The 21,213-nt window shown below is 37.1% G+C and overlaps 1 protein-coding gene across 1 annotated transcript; it reads left to right on the top strand.

Annotated features, from left to right (window-relative positions):
- The first annotated feature begins 1,949 nt into the window (after window positions 1-1,949).
- On the top strand, window positions 1,950-17,032 carry LOC127425019 (proline-rich transmembrane protein 1-like). Its single transcript, XM_051670606.1, has 4 exons — window positions 1,950-2,246; window positions 6,665-7,023; window positions 9,715-9,903; window positions 11,854-17,032. The coding sequence occupies exons 1-4, from the start codon at window positions 2,228-2,230 to the stop codon at window positions 12,028-12,030; spliced, it is 744 nt and encodes a 247-aa protein (XP_051526566.1). The 5' UTR covers window positions 1,950-2,227; the 3' UTR covers window positions 12,031-17,032.
- Window positions 17,033-21,213: the final 4,181 nt, after the last annotated feature.

The following is a 21,213-nucleotide window of genomic DNA, read 5'->3' as shown; positions in this document are numbered from 1 at the left end:
AAGGAGGGCTCAGTGCAAAAATGCCGCAGTAGTGCAGTTTTTTATTTGTAACAACTGATATAGTTCTTAATATTATATTATAGTACTAGTTATGTATCTTGTATTATGGCATAAAAATAGTTACTAAAATTATGTTAACATAATTTTAGTTAGTCAACTCATGAGAGTTCCCCTGCTGAACACAAACGAAGATTTTAAGAAGAATATTTCAGCTCTATACAATGCAAGTGAATGTTGGCCAGAACTTTGAAGCTCCAATAAGCATATAAAGGCAGCATAAAAGTAATCTATATGACTCTGGTGGTTTAATCCATGAAGTGAAATAATAGGTGTGGGTGAGAATAAGATCAATATTTAAGTCCTTTTTTTGGTAAATCTCCACTTTCACATTCTTCTTTTTTTGTTTTTTGGCGATTTGCATTCTTTGTGCATATCGCCCCCTACTGGACAAGGAGGATAATTTATATTAAAAAAGGGCTTAAATATTGATCTGTTTCTCACCCACACCTACCATATCACGTCTGAAGACATGGATTTAACCACTGGAGTCTTGTGGATTACTTTTATGTTTCCTTTATGTGCTTTTTGGACCTGCAAAGTTCTGGTCACCAATTACTTGCACTGTATGGACCTACAGAGCTGAAATATTCTTCTAAAAATCTTTGTGTTCAGCAGATTAAAAATTGCTTGATGGTGAGTAAATGATGAGAGAATCTTCATTTTTGGGTGAACTATCGCTTTAAACAAAAATGTACATATTAATCATAATTTTTGCAAAAATACCATAGTTACTACAGTAATACCACTGAAGTATTAAAAAATGGTACTAGCCTACTGTAAACCATAATCTCCTTTAAACAATGCAAGAAGCTTTCAGATATATGTGTCAATTACGGGTGGGACATATCCCTACCACATTTTGCCTTGCCGATTTTATCCCCACCACTTTTTGAAATAGGTTTTGTCTGGTAAGTGTCTAATGCAGAAGAAACATCTCCAGTTTTCCTTTTATTTTCCTTTTATTGATGTGTGTTAAGTGGCAATCCAGCGCTGGAATTTATTTTTAATGTTATGATTCATGCTCATTGTGGCTGTTATCAGTGGCGTTAATTGCCGGCGAGCAGCGATGTTCTCTCGTTCATCGAGACGCGCGCTCTAATCACTCCGCTGCTGACTTGTGCTCCTTTCCAGTTAAATCGCAAAGCAAAATGCGGACAGATGTGTCCCCGCTCACGATATACAGTACATCCATTGTACAGATGCATTCTTCGTTTATTACAAATAAAACGTTATATTAGGGCGAACTAGAACCCAGAACTCTTTGCACTAGAGGCGAAAAATTTACCATGTGTCCAACCAGTCATTCTGGCTGAAGTTATGCTAAAAAATTCCCAGTACTTACAGTGTTGGATGAATGGATCAAGTTGTCAAATTAATATGGGAAATATTTATTGTAGCGCTTGAATTGTTAAGAATGACTATTTATCAAAACATTGAAAGATTATTTGGCACTATCTATCTGCACGTAACCTTATAAATATTCATGCGTTTTGCCAGTTCATGACGTCATACCCAACCCCACCACAACAAATAACTGTCCCCACCACTTTTTAAAACAAAGTGACGCCCTTGCTTTCAAGAGTCTTTATTATTACAGTGGTGGTAAAGTTCCAAGTTACCACAGTTCAACTGTTTAACCTGCAGTGAGTTACCGTCATATTTCAGTGAAAATGATTGTTGCCATGGTAATTATTCGTAAGGGGTTCTTAAAATTAATTAAATAAATAATTGTTTTGAGGAACTGTTTGTAAATACACTATATTAGTATTATAAATATAGTCATTATTTAAGTGTTTACATGTAAAATGTGTGACATGGGCACTGCTGTGTAGATCTACTGTCTCTTTAAGACAGCGCTTAATTCAGTAACTCGGTGCGTTAGTTGAAACCTGTTTTTCTGCTGCTTCTTGCTCCTGCTGCTGTGGATGTTGCGGTCTGACCGTGGAAAAAAAACACCAGCAGACATCCAGTGAATTTACACCTAATTAACCCAGCCTTTATTCAGCACACATACGGATTGTTATCTGAAGATGCGTTATAATTAGCCTGGAGAAATCATCATCGTCTGTTGTGATCTGACACAAAGACAGACGCACTGGTTTGATTTCTGTCCTCGGTATTACTGGAGGGACACACGGAACATCGCCGAAACGGATAAATAAACACGATGTCGTCGGAAAAACACGGTAAAAAAAATTATGTTAATCTGTTTGTTCATGTCACAACTAATTAAATCAATTTATACCTCTGGGCGACTCCAAAAATAAAAATGTAATTAGTATAAAATGAGTAAGAGGCAATGACATGTTTATGCCGATGATTCATGAATATAATGTTTGATTTTTCATTCTCCATCCTCTTTTTTTATTATCATGTATTGAACTGCTGCAGCGTTCATTCAGGTTGTGTCTCAAATCCTAGTGAGCTGCCTAGCTAGATAGCATATTGAGCATCGGATCGTGGGCGCGTGAAGCGTTCTTGGGCATCATAGGCTACAGATTTGGGCATAGGCGCGTTACGAATCAAAATGCCCTGATGATCCCTGTGAATGCTGTCCAGGTAGGCAGCTCATTATGATTTGAGACGCAGCCGTTGTGTGCGTTCTTCACCGCTGCACAGTGACATAAAACATGTAGGCTACAGCTTAAATAAACGGGATGTGTGGAGTTTTGAGAAAACAAATGTGCAGATAGGGGGGTGTATGTTTAAATTTGTGTTGCATGAGGGCTGTAGGGCCCTATTTCAGTCGGCAGGTCCCTTGGGTCCGTGATTCAGCGTGCTGTGAGGTGGATGGGTGAATCTCTTAAAATAGTGATGGTGTGAAATTATATGCAGATGTGCTTTATATATAAATTATTCTAACTATTCTCATTCCTTCGTGTTATATAAAGACTGTGTATCCCTTCTCACCTCTTTGTCAACCCATTTAGACAAACAATGAAGGTATATTAATGATTCATATTCATTCCTTCATATACTTCATCTTTAGTGTGTTTGACATGGTCATTTATTTAGATATGCTCAAAAGGCAGATCTGCACCCTTATTTGCTGTGTGTGTCTCTTTCTTTCTCCACCAACTAATTAAATATGAACTGCAGTGCCTGAAATCCCCCCATCTCATCCTGAACTATATTAGTGTGATGACATTGTGGACGATTGCATAATGATTTAGTCCCTTAACACTCACATACACTGAACTAAACTCTTTCCATTGACATGAGCTGATGTTCATTTCATTAAATCTTTCCTTGAAAGGAATATTCCATATTCAATACAAGTTATACATCCAATACGAGGAACAGTTCACCCAAAAATTCTGTCATCATTTACTCACCCTCATGTGGTTTCAAACCTGTATGCTACTTTTTCTTTGGAACACAAAAGGAGAATTTTTGAAAAATATTTGCACAGCTCTTACAACGACTATTGACCATGGCCTTCAAGCTCCTAAAAGGACAAAAAAATCACATAAAAGTAGTCCATACAACTTGTACAATATATTCCACTGAAGCCATACGATACCTTTGTGTGAGGAACGGACTAAAAATGTAAGTCGTTATTCTGTGAAAATCTTTCTTTCACTGAAATCTTATGCACATTCAGATTCAGAAGTTGTCACTGAAACCAAACGGCATTTGTTTTTTCATGCGTAACTGAGGCGTGCCAGTTTGAATATGAAGAATGAGATTTGAGAGGTGGTGTGCAATAGGGATGGGCACAAGGACTCGGGTACTCGGACGTGGCAGCAATGATCGATCATGAAAACGATGATCGATAGTGATCACGCATGATGTGACTTTTCACTTAATTCGAAATCCAGTGACAATTACCTGACAACTAATCACACAAACAAAGAGAGAGCTTAATTTTAATCTTGAGATTGATTACATTGTGGTTTTGAGGGGTACATTGATTATCAGAAACGTCTCTTAGCAACCAAACTGATACAACACTGCAATGCTATCGTTACGATAATCAAAAGAGAGTGTAATTAACCGTGTAATTAACCGTCTAAACCTGTTTTATTATCATTTCATGTAAGAATTTTGGCTCGTTAATGGATATCATTTAATAAAAGTAAATGTTTGTCACTGACTGTAAACATCCCTGCCCTGCGTGAAGTAACACACCTGCATCTCGACGAAATGGGAGTTGAAGATTTCTGCACGAGTTTTCAAGTTAGATGTCCAATATAAAGTGTCATTCCGTTGCACTTTCCCCAGTTGAAAGGTGGAAATTCAGACTCTCCGAGTTGAATGGAACGCTTCATGAATCACAGCAACAACAATACAGAGCATCGCGGCTTTCCTCACAAGAGTGAACATTTGGGGGGGGGGGACACACACCAGGCGCGTGTGGCAGTGGACTCAACGCGCTGAAGCAGCGCATATACAGCAGGCGAGTGTTTCAAACAGCTAGACAAAGCTAGACTGAACGCAGCTAAATGGAACACAATGCAGCGTCTTCAAACTGAACTTCAAATTAACAAGCATATTAAAACGCAATGGATATGGCATCTCCTGTTATTTGAAAATAGACGGTTCAGACAGTCACTAAAAAAAACTGGTGCATGCTTACTAAGATTACTACTGTAACCTGAAGGAAGAACAGACAGATGTGCGTTGGGCACATTCTTTCAGAGTTGGACAGAAAATCTTCACATAATGACAAAATATGATGCATTATATTTTGATTATGCAATCTTTTGTACATTTTGTAACATACTATTTTATAAAATCCTATAATAATTAATAGACAATACACTGGAACAACAAGACGCAATGCAGCAGCCATAGATGTTTGTCAGACATGTTATATTATATATACAGTTATGAACATGTAATTGCCCCTCGAGTACTCGACAAGTACTCGAGTAATTGGTCCGAGTACGTGAGTAGACAAAATGACCAAAATGCCCATCCCTAGTGTGCAACAAACTGTCGTTCTATGGAAAAGAGCTGCATAAAGATTCTTCAGAATTCGTCCTTTTGCGTTCCACGAAAACACCATGAAATTGAGTAAATGGTAGGTGTGGGTGAGAAACAGGTCAATGCTTAAGTCCTTTTTTTTTTTTTTACAATAAATCGGCAATTTCACTTTCACATTCTTCTTTTTTGTTTTTGCCGATTTGCATTCTTTGTGCATATCGCCAACAACTGGGCAGAGAGGAGAATTTACAGTAAAAAAAAGGGCTTATTACCACAGAAAATTAATCTAATGAATTTCAAGTCATCCCTCACACTGTAAACCTGGACATGTTCATGTAACTTAAACATTTTATGGAAACTCGTTGCCCTAAAAAGTCAATTTTTCGGAGGTACAAAATTTGTGTTGACTCAACTTAGTTGTGTTTATCTTTCTGCTTTGACTCAAGTTACATTGATATAAAAATATCAATTTGTTCAACATAAAAAGCAGTGTTGAGACAACAGATAAAACAATTGACAAAACCATTGATTTAAGTAATGTGGACTTGACCTGTTTTGTTCAAATAACATAAACTTAATCTTGTTTTTAGCACTGTTGTACTTTAGCTGTATACTTTATGTGAAGTACACAGTACAAGCTTTGCCTCAATGCGTGAGCATCTTGCAAAGCAAATGCAGCATGTAATATCTAGTTAGGGAGGCACATAGACCTCAACACTTGACAAATCTCAGTAATGGTGACAATCAACAAACATCATTAAAAAGATGAGCTCTGAACATCACCACACAACCATTAACTAACAGTAATGACAAAAACAATAATAAAAAAAGCATATAATAAGCAAAAAATATTATAATGTAGCATATAATCGCAACCATAAAATTTAATGGTGCAGTGCATGCTGGGAGCTGACAAATCAGCAACATTATTCAGTATTAAATAGTTTGTTCAGACAGCCTTGTTAAGCTAGTTGATATAGCATTTAGGGTGATACTGTTTGTCTAACATGTGTTTAGATTCAAAGTAATGCAAATTTCTTAGTATTGAAGATCTTGCGATAAATGATGTGAAGTTACCTGGCTCTGAATGTAGTTGATTCAACATACGTTTTTGAGTTAAAGTGGCAAATACACTTGTTAATTCAACTTATGTATACAAATTGATACAGTGACATCTTAACATGTTAAGTTGACTTGAAAGTTGTAAGTTGTGTCAGCTCAAAAAAAGCTTTTTCATATTATTACAAATCTAGTTCGATTCGTTGCCATTGGTAACAGACTAAAATAAGTTTAGATAAATTATTTGAACTCTAAAATTCAAGTAGAATGAGAGAAATCATGAAAATCATCCACCTAACTCAAAACACTTAAGTAGGATTTATGTTTATTGTACTCAGTTTATTTGGGTTAAAACAACATCAGAGCTTATAGTGCAGTTTGTAAAAAGCAAACAAACATGTTGATAGAATTGCACTTACAATGGAAGTCTATGGTGCAATGGTTGTATGTTTTTCCTTAGAAACTGTACTGTTCCTCTGTATGCATTAAATCTTCCATTCTTTTCCCTAATATTTGTGTTTTGTTCATTTTCATCTATTTCAAGGCCTTACTTTAATAAGTATTTGTCTAATACTCTTTATTCGTGGTGTATGACACTTAATCTCTTGTGGCTCAGGATTGGAGGAGGCGGCAGGGAGGCAAGCCATGTCTCAGCAGATGTCACAGATGGCTCCACCTCCCTATCTCCCTACCCAGGACCCCAACATGCCCCCACATCCTCCTCCACCTGGCTGTGGCCCGCAGCCTAATTATCCCCCTCCCCCTCCTCCACCTGGATCAAATGGGTACCTGCAGGAGACCCAGTTCCACTGTGGGACCCTTGGGCCCCAGGGAGCTCCGAACAGCTACACAGTGCAGACGCATGGACCAGGAGGCACCGTTCCTCATCCTCCAGTGGGCTATTTACATCCAGGATACCCCCTCCAGCTGCAGCCCTGCACGGCATATGTGCCCGTCTATCCGATAGGAGCAGGGGTGAGTGGGCTTTCTTTTAATGGCATGGAAGTGAGCAAATGAAATCAAAGATATTCTAACAGTCAATAGAACAGATCAGTAGGGCTTGAAGCATACTTCACACAAGTACCTGAATTCAGAGCCAAACACTTAGCCAACGCAATGCCAACATGTAATCTTTGCGTTAGTGTGGCAGTGACAACCTCAGTACTCAAGGGGGTGATTATCTTAAAAAGTTGTGTCAAAAAATGCACGTGTAATTATTCAGGTAAGTTGCTACAAATTCATGTATGCACCGATACTGATAATGGTATCGGTATCGGACCCGATACCGCACTCATGTACTGGTACTCGTAAAAATGCTCCAATATCAAAAACCGATACCATCTGACGTATGAATTTCTTTACGTAAACACTCAGCGCACAGATTAAAATCACGTCATGTCCTAGTGAGATTATTTAACAGCAAAAGTTGCGATTTAATTAGATAAATAGATAGCTTGCACGTGCAGTGTTATAAATGTGAAAAAACACAGAAAACAACTTAGCAACAGCATAGTAACAACCTGGCAACCACATACTCTAGCAACGCGCCAAAACACACAGCAGAGATCACCTTGACAACTGCATAGCATACCCTAGCAACTATCCAGAAAACCCTAGTTACCACATACTGTAGCATAAATGTGCTACAAAGCAAATATAACACTTTAGCAACCACCAGAAAACTTTGCTTCGGCAAAGACCATTCACATCTTCATAAAATATAAGAATTATTGTTGGACATTTTCATGAGCGCTGGTAATTATTCACACACATCATACCTTGTTTAAATGTAAAATGTAAATGCATGTGATTGACTTTTATATGAACAGGTCTCCAGGAAAGGCGGGACACTGATCGCACATAACTTCATTATTTAACAGCTTTCATAACGTTTAAGCCTAAACTTATCAAATTAATTAGTAATTCAACTCAAATGAGCAGTTTTTCGTCTTCCCCAGTGGAGACAGACGACAGAACACGTAATCTGATTTTGATTCAGATTCGTGATTCTCAAAACGAATCATTCAGACCGCTTTTTGAATCTTTTTGTTCAGTTCAAAGGAATCAAATTTAAAAGATTCGACTCAAAGAATCACACATCACTATCGTCGATCTGCATGCATTTTTACACCTACTGCTGTTATTTTTTTTTTTTAAGTGTTCAGTCGCAAAAGTAATGAAAGGGTCTGGAGAAATTTATCGGAGTAAAAGTATCAATTCACATCAGTTCTCGCAGATGTTGTGCCGAAATCTGACTCCCCTCCAGATTCATACTCCCCACTACCTGATTGTACGGTTAGCAGTTTTTCTCCGATACAATGTTGAAATTTTTAAATAAGATTTAGAACGGTTGGTGAGTCAAAATCAAACTTTATTTGAACCAAATAAAGCTTTGATTGAGTTTAAAGCTGTTCACCGCTTACTGTTTATTATTGCCATTGTTAATGATTAAATGAACGTTTAATGTTGTCGATTAAGATTTTTTATTTTTTATTTGCAACCCTAGAACTTCATGTGGTGACATATTCCTAGTGTTGATCCCAATGAAAATAACAATATGAGAAAAAATATATATAAAATAACAATTGAGACATTCTACAAAATGTGTGCCATTTGTGTCCTTTATATATAGGCCTATGTGAATTTAAAAATAGTTGATCACAACTTGCAATATTTTAATATACGGTAGATATTTTGCTTAACATATCAACAAAAATCCATTTTTTTTTCTTTAATCATGAGGATGCCTTTTTTTGGCTTGTCCCCAACCCTGTTTGCAACTTGATATATTAGGAAATATGCACATTTTGATGAAAACAAAATATATGGAAATTAAAGCTAGCATTTTGTCTTTCTCTGACTATATATTTTTAGATTTTAATTGACAATGTATTATTACGAAGACTTGAATTAATGTCCCCAGGTTATGCGTCAACCCTGTTAGCATAATATATATTTTTCCTTTTTATAGTAAAAAAAAAAATATCGTTTCAGAAAGTGAACTCCTCAAAGAAAAGCAAAAGTCTCCTCTTTTTTATCACTTTATCTTATATTAAGTCATGTTTTTTGAAGATGATGATCTTAAAATGTCACCATGATTTTGATAGTATATATATTTGTAGACAAATCAGCATTAATTTATCTTTCTAAGAAGCAGCATGTAGTTTCTTGAGCACAAGGCTTGTAATGTCAAATTAAACTATAAAACTGTGAATCCTGTTGTTTCTAAGGGCATCATTATATCTTAAATAACCTATTAAAATGTATTAGTTTAGCTTGAGATGACACATTGCAACTTACTGGCACCTAAACACTTTAAGATTAAAGATTAAAAAGTAAATCTTAAAGATTTACTATAAAAATCACCTTATCATACTGTGAAAGGTTGGGTCCCTTAAATAATTATGTTGTCACAATGACAAAATGTATACATTAAGGAAATAATGCAAAATACAGTTTCATGGCTGGTTAAAAAAAAAAAAAAAAAAAATGTGGCTAGTAAATTTTCTCAATCCACCCACCATTTGCAGGTGTGATAAAAAGTTATAACCTGCTTTAAGATGTCTATAAGGTGAGATCATCTTCTGAATCAGAAAACATTAAATATATGTCTGTGAGCTTTAATGTTCTTCTCTCTCTTCTCTTCTGTTTGTTTCCTTTTCCTAGGCACAGCCTTACCTGCCGAACAGTGCCCATCATTCAGGTGTGGCCCCTGGTCAGATGATGCAGATGCCCTCTGGCATTGCTCTGATGGAGCCTCGCCGTCCACCTCACGACTACTTGCCCATCGCCGTCCTCACCACTGTCTGCTGCTTCTGGCCCACAGGAATAATCGCCATCATCAAAGCCGTGCAGGTGAGTGAGCCAGTTGGCCCAGACACAGCGCTAATGCCATGGAAATGAGGATGACGAATGAATCATCTAACGTATATTATTTTTTGTTTTGTGTTAAAGGCTGTTTACACCAAGTCTGATGCATCTGAATGATACAGAAGTACAGTATTAAATATTCGCAAAAACAAATTCGCACCTAAACTTTGTGAGTCTGATGCCAAATTTTTGTCATTCCCTAAAAAAAGTTAGAAAGCAAATTGCACTCAGTGATGGTTTTTGTCGGCATTGAACAAATAATGACAAATATAATTACAGAGTTCAGTATTGCAAAGTTCTTAGAGATGTATTTTTTAATTTAAAAGTGTTGTGGGGCATGTTTTTCGTGTCAAAAATTTAGACTAGAGTAATCGGCCGATATTTGGTCATTTTGAGATTATTGGCATTGCATTGAAGTGTTAGTTTCTCCTTGTGTTAAAATCTGTCGACAGCAAATTTGTGGACAGCTTATTTGTTATTATTCAGTATATCGGCATTATATAAGCCACTTTGATCTCTAGATATTTGTATTGCATCGGCTGCTGACCGATGTATCAGCCACACTGATTAATCTGCAAATATTTGGTCATTTGGAGATTATCAGCATTGCATTAAAGGCCTGCCGATTGGTAGAATTGTTAGTTTCTCCTTGTGTTAAAATCTATCAACAGCAAATTTGTGAATGTCTTAGTTGTTATCATTAAATATATTAGCATTATATTGGCCACTCCGATCTCTTGATATCGATATATGTATCAGCCATAGACCGATATATAAATCAGACAGAATAATTGGCTGATATTTGGTCATTTTGAGATTAGCAGCATTGCGCTGATGTCCTACCACTAACTGAAGTGTTAGTTCGTCCTTGTGTCAAAATCTTTCGACAGCAAATCTGTAGACATTTTATTTGTTATCATTAAATATATCTGCATTATATTTGCCACTTTGATCTCTAGATATCGATATCGGCATCAGCCATTGACCAATATATAGGCCAGACCGATTAATCGGCTAATATTTGGTAATTTTAAGATTATCAGCACTGTATTGAAGCCTGCCAATAAATAAAAGTGTAAGTTTCATTTTGTGTTAAAATCTGTCAACAGTAAATTTGTAGAAATCTTATTTGTTTTCATTAAATATATCAGCATTAAATAGGTCACTTTGATATCTAGATATCGATATCGGCCAGACCGATTAATCGGCTGATGTCTGGTCATTTTGAGATGATTGGCATTGCATTAAAAGCCTGCTAATAAAAAAAAAAGTGTTAGTTTCATTTTGTGTCAAAATCTTACAACAGCAAATTTGTGGACATCTGTTTTGTTATCATTAAATATATCTGCATTAAATAGGCCACTTTGATCTCTAGATATCCATATCGGCCAGACCGATTAATCGGCTGATATTTGGTCATTTTGAGATTATTGCCATTGCATTGAAGGCCTGCCGATAATTAAGTGTTAGTTTCTCCTTGTGTCAAAATCTTACAACAGCAAATTTTTGGACGTCTTGTTAGTTATCATTAAATATATCGGCATTATATAGGCCACCTTGATCTCTAGATATCCATATCGGCATTGGCCATTGACTGATATATCGGCCAGAGTGATTAATTGGCAGATATTTGGTCATTAGTAGATTATCAGCATTGCATTAAAGGCCTGCCGACAAAGAGAAGTATGGTTCCTCCTTGTGTCAAAATCTATTAACAGCAAGTTTTATTTTTATCATTAAATAAATCTGCATTATATTGGCCACTCTGGTCTCTAAATATCGATATCAGCATCAGCCATTAAATAGCCTGGATGTAATTGCCTTCATTGTGCTCTGCACCATCCTCATCATCACCGTCGTTGTCATGTACATCCCATATATCCTTAAATCTGTCTAAGCTATAACTCTAATCCAGGTTTTTACGTAATTGTTCAGGTGCGTACTGCTGTTGCTCGGGGCGACATGGTTACGGCAGAGATCGCCTCGCGTGAGGCACGTAACTTCTCTTTCATCAGTCTGGCTGTGGGCATCGCCTCCATCGTGCTCTGCACCATCCTCACCGTGGTGGTCATCATCGCCTCTCAGCACCATGATGACGACTGGGAGCCTTAGAGCCTCAGTGCAAGGATGAACACCCCACCCCCCAGCCCCAAAAACCCCATGTCACCATTCCAGACGGTATTCTGCTTCACAAAGCACAGATCTGAGGCTTGGAAATTCAATATTACAACCATTTTCCCATGTATTAGTCACAAGATAGGTCAACAGTATAGTAAATCTGAGTCTGGGGAAACACAACACGTCTACCATACTGTAAACGTGCACACACTCACATTAACCTACCTGAACACTCCCTCTTTGTCCTAAACAAACACCTGTATTTGATCAATAAGAAAAAGAATATAGTGTACTAAAGACTCAAGTCAGTTCTGTTGTGTTATCATTTTGCTCTTAAAATTTGCCAAAAACATTGCTTTTTAAAAGAAACAAGTATTACAGAAACAATAATGGTGTACTGATTATTTTGAAATTATTAATTGTGATTTTTAAAACATTCCATCTATTATTTAAAACTGTATTGTACAACAGATAAATTCTCTCTTTGCAGGTTACACTGCCAAATTTAGTAACTGAAGATGTGGATAAGTTATTTGATTTCTATACAAAAGTATTGAACATTGTAAAATAATATATTGAATATTTAAAAATAGATTACAAATGTTACTTTATTAAATGTTACACCAATTTTCACATTCACTCAGTTTACCCAAAGGAACTTTTATAATATAGTTTAGAAATGTATATATCAGTATTGTTAACTCATTTGTTTCTTCTCTGAAACCCAAGGCTAGAAACATACTTTACGCATGTACGCATTCGCGAATGCTTAGCAAACGCATTGCTAGCACACAGTTCCGTTGTACATAAAGCGACATTGTCTCATTTATGCACTACTAGCACAAAATGGAATTGCAATCTGTTTTGTTTGAGCAGCTCAACTTTGCAATATTGGTTCAACTAAAAGCTTGAGTTTTGGGCAGGGCTATCTGTTTGTCCAATGTGATAGAGTTGACAAATATCTGAGACATTAAACTGGATGTGTTATAATTCAGTCTGGCTATAAATGTTTAGAAAGTTTAACTAAACTTCTCTTCATACTGTTTCTTTGCCATCGCGGTACACTAATAAAGTTTATGCTCATATACAGTGGCAAGAAAAAGTATGTGAACCCTTTGGAATTACCAGCATTTATGCATAAATTTGTCTTCAAATCTGGTTTGATCTCAATAATCAAGTCAATAATGAACAAACACAATCTTTTTTTAAATTAATAACATATAAATTTAAATATAAATATAAATTTAAGTTCAATATCTTGAACATATTGAATACATCATTCAAACATTCACAGTGTAGGTTGGAAAAAAGTATGTGAACCCCTAGGCTAATGACATCAACAAAGCTAATTAGAGTTAGGAGTTGGCAAACCTGGCATCCAATTAATGAAACGAGATTGTAGGTGTGAGTTAGAGCTACTTTGACTTATAAAAAGCACTCAAACATTTTGAGTTTGCTATTCACAAGAAGCATCTGCTGAAGTGGACCGTGTCTTGCAAAAAAGAGATTTCAGAAGACCTACGATCAAGAATTGGTGCTTTGCATTAATCTGGAATGGGTTACAAAGTTATCTCGAAGAGTTTAGATATTCATCTGTGCACAGTTAGACAAATTGTGTATAAATGGAGACGATTTAGTTCTGTGGCTACTCTCCCTAGAAGTGGCCGTCCAGCAATGATGACTAAAAGGGACCACCGCAGAATGCTCAATTAGGTTAACAAATAGAACCCTAGAGTGACCGTTAATGACTTGAAGGAATCAATGGAACTGGTTAACATCTCTGTTCATGAGTCTACTATACGGAAAACATTAAACAGGCATGGTGTCTGTGGCAGGACATCACGAAGGAAGCCGCTGCTTTCCAAAAAATGCATTGCTGTGCACCTGAAGTTTGCCAAAGACCACCTTGACACTCCAAAACACTACTGGATAAATGTTTTGTGGACTGATGAAACTAAGGTTGAATTGTCTGGGAAGAACACGCAGCACTGCATGTGGCATAAAAAGAAACCGCATACCAACATAAAAACATCATCCCAGTGGTGAAGTATGGTGGAGGGAGCATCATGATTTGGGGCTGCTTTGCTGCTTCGGGGCCTGGACCACTTGCCATCATCAAGGGGAAAAATGAATTCCCAAGTATATCAAGATATCCTACAGAATAATGTCAGGGTGGCTGTGCGCCAACTGAAGCTCAGTAGAAGTTGTGTGATGCAGCAGGACAATGATTCACTACAGAATGGCTTAAAAAAAAGAAAATCCACCTTTTGGAGTGACTCAGTCAGAGCCCAGATCTTAACCCAATAGAGATGCTGTGGAATGACCTCAAGTGAGCCGTTTACACCAGATATCATAAGAATATGGCTGAGCTGAAGAAGTTCTGTAAGGAAGAATGGTCTAAAATTCCTTCTGAACATTGTGCAGGTCTAATCTGCAGCTACCGGAAACGCTTGGTTGAGGTTATTGTTGCCAAAGGAGGATCAACCAGTTATTAAATCCAAGGGTTTACTTACTTTTTCCACAGCACTGTGAATGTTTAATTGGATGTGCTTAGTAAAGACATGAGAGATTATAATTGTTTGTGTGTTGTTAGCTAAAGCACATTGTGTTTGTCTATACTTGTGACTTTGATGAAGATGAGATCACATTTTGTGACCAATTAATGCCAAACCATAAAACCACCTAATTCCAAAGGGTTCACATACTTTTTCTTGCTACTGTATAGCACCTCATCTGGCCATGCTGAGAATTAATTGCATTCTAACACATTTTGGAATGTAACAACGTGTATTTTTTGCAATTGAGCATGCGTAGCTAGAAGCGTTTGCGTTCACGTACTTGCGTAGCATATGTTTCGGCAGAAGTGTTCCCAAGTGTTCAGTTTTCCCCATGTCAGAGATGCTGAAAGAATGTATTGTAGGGTGAAATTATTGCTTCAATATTGACTTTTGTAAAATGGCTCTTCATTGTGGGAAGACATGGCATTTCTGTGTTGTGAAATAGTGTGTTATTTATTGTTTGAACACTAAATTATTAATTTGTGTATGAAGCTGATAATTCTATATTTATTGAAATACGTAATCATAGGTCTAGTCGCTGTGCTGAAATATTTTGTTATCTTTCCTAGATAACAGTCAATCAGATTATTGCTGGCATATTTTGATGAAGCATGTAGTAATATGCACTTTTATGCTCAGTAAGCAAGTAGCTAGTTTGTCTCACTTCTTTGTAGATGAGAGCGTAACTTGCTTCAAATTCTGACCTCATTGAAACTCTACACATGCTGCTGACAGTGAGCTGTAGTTTGAACGCATATAGCACAATATTTTGGTTAAATTTTAGAGAATCAAAAGATCCCAGAGAGTTAGGACATATAGATTATACCGAAAACATAGATGCAATGATTTAGATTTTTATTTTAAGACTCTAACAAATGAATTCATCTCTAAATGCATACATTTGTGTCAAACTCTTATTTATCAGTCAAACTTTAATTTTCAATTTCTGATCCTTCAAGAAACTGTCACCCAAAAGTGAAAATGATGTCACTTACACTAATGTTGCTCTAAACCCATGTGATTTCTTTCTTCAGTCGAGCACAAAAAAGGATATTAGGACAAATGTTCATGCTGCTCTTTTCCATACAATGAAAGTGAATAGGGACTGGGGCTTTCGTGCTCCAAATTGCATGGACTACTTTTATGCTGCTTTTTTGTCATTTTTTGACAGCCCCAGTATTCACTTTCATCATATTAAAAAGAGGAGCCAGGACATTCTGCTAAATATCTCTTTTTGCGTTTTTATGAAGGAAAGCTCAGATGTGTTTAAGTAAATGACCAAATTTTCTTTCAAAACAATAATGGTACAGTGTTTTTTATATTTGTGGATAATTTTTAGAATTTCTACATTTCAGGCTTGACAGTTGTACTGAGAGTAAAGTGTGCGTCATTGCTTCAGTGAAATACAAGCCCATTTTGATAAATGAATGTGTCCCATAATTAATTAGGAAAGAGGAGAGAAAAGTGTCATTCACGTCATTTTTCAGTACTTTTTTCCCCCTTTTACCCTATGTCTATCAATTTTAAGTTTATTTTGTTTATTTGTGTCATTTGAACTGCATCATATCTTTCTTTTCCTGCTCTCTTGAATTAGTTTCTAATATCTACAGTATCTGATCTATTTTGAACATTGACTTGCAGAATATAGCAAATGTTTTGCTGAACTGTTTGTTGAATGACTTCTGATGTCTTGTTTTTAACTGTTAAGAGGTGTGATTGTACATGGTTGTGTTTATATGGGCTACATCTAAAAATATGGCCCTAGTTTTCTAAGAACTATTCAAGAGAGTATAGTTTCAATAGGACTCCTATGTCTCTTACTAAGACAAACTGGTCGGATAATGTTATTTTGGTGTTTTAAGGTTGTGCAAACACTGTACAGCTGATGTAAACCTAGCTTGTTTATAAATAGCCCAGCAATATGTATTTTCACACAGTTGTGATATAAAGCTAATGCTTTATTGTTATGAACATGGCCACTAAAATCGTATTATCTGTAGTTTCTGCACACGGTTTCTCTAAGCTTGTAAATGCGACAGTTTATTCAAATGCAGGCTCCCTTGTGTTTGTGTGCTTCTAGAGATTTATTCTTTTGAATCTCATAAACAGGTTACAGTCATATTTAACCCCAAAATAATCAACTATATTTTGCTTAAAGAAAATGCAGCCTGTTTATAGGACCATAGGATTTTTTGCTTTGTGGCATTTTTATGATTGAGCACATTTTCCCAAAATGTTCTTATTATGAAAATGTCACAATGCAAAAACTCATAATGGACCAAAAACAGGCTTCATTTTATTATTGCAAAATAGAATTTCTTTTGATTTGGGGTTGAATTGTGACTTTGTGAGATTCAGGCTTTTGGAGACCAAACATTAATTTGCTTTGTATGATTCCAGTGGTTTGAATTAAAGAGGAATACCTGGTTGTGCAAGAATCGATTGTGTTGCGTTTCTCTCTCTCTCTGTTGTGTTTGGCCTTTCCCTTTGTCTCAGTGGTGCTATTTATAATTGCCCTGTTTTTTCCTCACCATTTCTGATTCTTTTTTCCTTTGTGTCACTGGAGCTACAGTCTAGCTTCACATCAGATAACTAATAAACTGCAGGAGGTCGCTAGTTCCTCATAAAACCCTCTATCTGCATTTTCTCCTATTATTCAGGCTTCAATAAATGCCAATGGGGCTGCAGCTCTTCTCAATCTGTGGGGGCATCTGTCACTCTGTGGATCAAGTTTAATATGATAATCAGCCATCACAGCACGAGAGCTAAGATAGCTATCAAGCAAGAATCAGCATGGCTATGATTGTCAGCATAGGAAATAAACAATAGAGGAAATTAAAGAGCAATAGAGTGATTAGAAAATGGCAGCAAGCAAGAGATAATGGTGTGAAACTCATGAAAATGCATCCAGGCCACATTTTATCTTAAAAACAAAAGAAAATAAATAGTAAATTATATATTTTTTTGCATAAAGAAAATGAAGCCTGTTTTGGGGCCATTAAGATTTTTTGCATTGTGACATTATATACTTGTAGTTAAGCACATTTTCTCCCCAAGTTGTCCTTACTGTAATGCTCTGGATGTTTTAATTCCAAAGAAAAAAACTGAAATGACTGTAATACCATGATTTTTGTATTTTTTAAAAGGAAATACCAGTGCAGTAAAAGAATAGTTTTTGTTTTTTGGATTTTTCTCCCCTTTTTTTCTCCCCAATTTGGTATGCCCAATTTCCGATGCGCTCTAGGTTCTCGTGGTGCTGTAGTGACTCGCCTCAATCCAGGTGGCAGAGGACGATTCTCAGTTGCCTCCGCGTCTGAGACCATCAATCCGCGCATCTTATCACGTGGCTTGTTGAGCGCGTTACCGCGGAGACCTAGCACGTGTGGAGGCTTCAGCTATTCTCCGCGACATCCACGCACAACTCGCCACGCGCCCCACCGAGAGTGAGAACCACATTATAGCAACCACGAAGAGGTTAACCCAACGTGACCCTACCCACCCTAGCAACCGGGCCAATTGGTTGTGTAGGAAGCCTGACTGGAGTCACTCAGCACGCCCTGGATTCCATATTGTGACTCCAGGTGTGGTAATCAGCGTCTTTACTTGCTGAGCTACCCAGGCACCAAAAGAATAGTGTTAATACTTTTAGATAAGCTAAAGGTGCGGTTACACAACACTTCATGCTCCATTCACTCACATTCACATGCATCAGAAAGCGGGAGACCATAAACATGGTGAACTCTCACCTGCAAATTCGTATGATGAAAAGACCCCTAATGTGACCAATAGAAGATCGAAACATCACACGCTGACCTCTTAGCTCAGCCCAACATCATATCTGAAGTATCCAGAGTAATTTTGCATGCTCAAAGCCTAGTCTGGCCATGGCTTTATTGTTTGAAAACACATTGATTTTGCTATGTTTATGCTGCTTGTCCACACTGGAACAGTGTTTTCCTTCACTGCAAACAATCTCCGTAAGCACATAGAAAATGATGACATTAGGAAATGTAAAATTGAGTTTTCAAATGAAAACCTATTAGTGTGGATGTGGCTTAGATTTTAGGCTTCAGTTCTGTATATATAAAATTATGCTTATGGGACAGGTTGTCATGACACTTGGTGCATGTCTTGTTATTTGACCAATCACAATTCAATTTCAAAGTAAGAAGACCAAACAGAATTGACCCTTCGCTAAGCCCCGCCTTCAAAGTGTTTCTGACCAATGCTATCTTAGCAACTGTTGGCATCCACCATTTCTCTGACAAGTGATTGCCTTTTTCCAACAGTCTACGGGGTTTATGCTGAATTTTATAGAATTGTTTTATTTTTTTTAAATGTTTTACAAACATTGTTGCTGGGTCAATTGTAATAGTGACATGGGATACCTAGAGAGGATATACGCAGTGTTTCTTTTTTTTTTTTTTTTTCTTAAATCTTTAAATAAATCTCGAGAAGAGTATGCTAAAGCACAGAACTGGTAACCAGAAGGTTGCCGGTTTGATCCCCACAGCCACCACCATTGTGTCCTTGAGCAAGGCACTTAACTCCAGGTTGCTCCAGGGGCATTGTCCCTGTAATAAGTGCACTGTAAGTCGCTTTGCATAAAAGCGTCTGCCAAATGCATAAATGAAAATGTAAATGACACCTACATTTAGGTTAATTAAAGCTTATAATTTAGCATTAATTCATTTACGTATTGATTCAGGTCTTAATAAAAGTGATAGTAAATTAAGAGTTCATAACATTGTAGTGAGTGGGTTATGAGAGGTTATGAGCAGTTCTGTTCACTTACACTAATCTTATCAGGTGTGTAATTGCCATTAAATTACGCTTTTCACTTTTCAAATGACTGATAAACGTTTGTCTCGATTCACAGTCTCCACAGTTTTCAATCAAATTAATGTGTATTTGACATTTTGTTTTGCAAAAAATGTCAGATAAATATGCTTTAAAATGCCGCTGTTCATTCCAGTCCACCTAAGTATATTATCATTCCTTTTATAAGAATATTTTGCCAAAAAAACGCACAGTTCACGGCAATCTCCCATTCATTCCTATGGGGAGTTCTGCAGAGCTTGTCAGAGCGAGCAACGGTAACCAAGGTGAGTGGAGCTTAGCAAGGGGTCAATTCAGTATGCAAATGGTAAGACGATATTATCACTTTCATTACATTTTAAATGGAGAACATTGCAATGTAAGTCAATGGGAAATTTTCTAACTTTAATCTTCAATTTCTTAAAAAGTATAAAGTTTACAAAAACTAAAATAGATAGCACTCCAAAGGCTGAAATTCTGTACAAAAGAAAGTTTGAATGGAGTCTATACTTCAAGCAGTTCAGGAAAAACTATTTAGACAAATGTAATACTTAGGGGTCGTTCAGACGGAATGCATGCTTGCGCTAAAAACACAAGACACAACGAATAGAACAGACTAGGTGTCTCAAGACACATTTTTTAAAGGTTGAAGTTCTTTTTAACTTGACACAGCATCTAAAAAATGCGGCAGCCCTGAATGAGATGCTGAAAACAATAAAACAACTGAAAAACTGCGCAGACATGTTTGGTGTGAACAGCCCTTTAGGGTTAGGGGTTTTCAACAAACCCTAACCAGTGGTAGAGAAATATGCAAGCACTGTAATAACAAATCATTATTTTTGTCATTACTGTAACGAGAATGATGTCTTTTTTTAATGGCCCTAAGACTTGCTTCGTTTTCTTGTTTTCTTGCAACTAAACTTTATTTATTTTGATTTGGGGGTGCAATATGACCTGGACATGTTCTTGACAGGTTTTGTGAGATTCACCCAAAAGGGAAAAAGGTGGTAGACAAGAAAGATAAATCGAACTGGAGGAAGCAAGCAAGCCAGACTGTCGGAAGGATCACAGATGGTCGTTTAGCCTCCCAGAGAGAGACCCATCGTTTCAGTAATCATTTAACTGCAGGCCGCTGTCTTTCTTCACACAGCTTTGCCTCTTCTGCTCTGACCCTCACGGCATGCGATTGTGTCACCCATACTGCGCCCGTGTACTTGCCCACCAATCACCTCCACGGCTCCATCAAGACTGATTAACAACCTCTGTTGCCCAGTTCAGTGCTGTTACAAGCTGCTCTGAGCTGTGTTAGTTATTATTGTGTACCCAGCATGCTTTTTGGAACAGCTCTTTACTACTATATGCCAAATTGCTCAGCCAGTTCAGGCCAGTGTAGATTCACTGTCTCGCTCTCTGATTCATGTTGACACCCTTACTGTCATTTCCTATCTCTGCAATGCTACAGTGCCTCTCTCCTCTGCCTTCACTGTCCTCCTTTCACCAGAGGCTTATGTAAAACCACTGCTTACACCGTGTCCTAACTGGGCATGAAGTTTCCAGTAACAAGTCATTGCAATGGTAATTTGGACCAATGATATTTCACTGTGGCCGGGGCTAACCAGTGTGACTGGTTTCAGACAGAAATAGAAACCACACAACCACCAAAATATCATGTCACTCATTGTTTGTTTTCACCACTGATTCAGACAAAAAATACGATTATTGTAGATGTGAAATCAAAATTGACCCTACGTACTTCAAACGTTCCTAGTCTTGTTGTGTATGTTTCATCAGTGCACGTTAT

This window comes from Myxocyprinus asiaticus, chromosome 34 (genome assembly GCF_019703515.2).
Source record: "Myxocyprinus asiaticus isolate MX2 ecotype Aquarium Trade chromosome 34, UBuf_Myxa_2, whole genome shotgun sequence".
NCBI classification, from domain to species: Eukaryota; Metazoa; Chordata; class Actinopteri; order Cypriniformes; family Catostomidae; genus Myxocyprinus; species Myxocyprinus asiaticus.
Note: the sequence above shows the minus strand (reverse complement) of the source record. Positions and strands in the feature narration are given on the sequence as shown.

Coding starts and splice junctions, on each gene's coding strand:
- LOC127425019 (XM_051670606.1), top strand. Junction 7,024..9,714: donor TCTATCCGATAGGAGCAGGG/GTGAGTGGGCTT, acceptor TCCTTTTCCTAG/GCACAGCCTTACCTGCCGAA. Junction 9,904..11,853: donor CCATCATCAAAGCCGTGCAG/GTGAGTGAGCCA, acceptor GTAATTGTTCAG/GTGCGTACTGCTGTTGCTCG.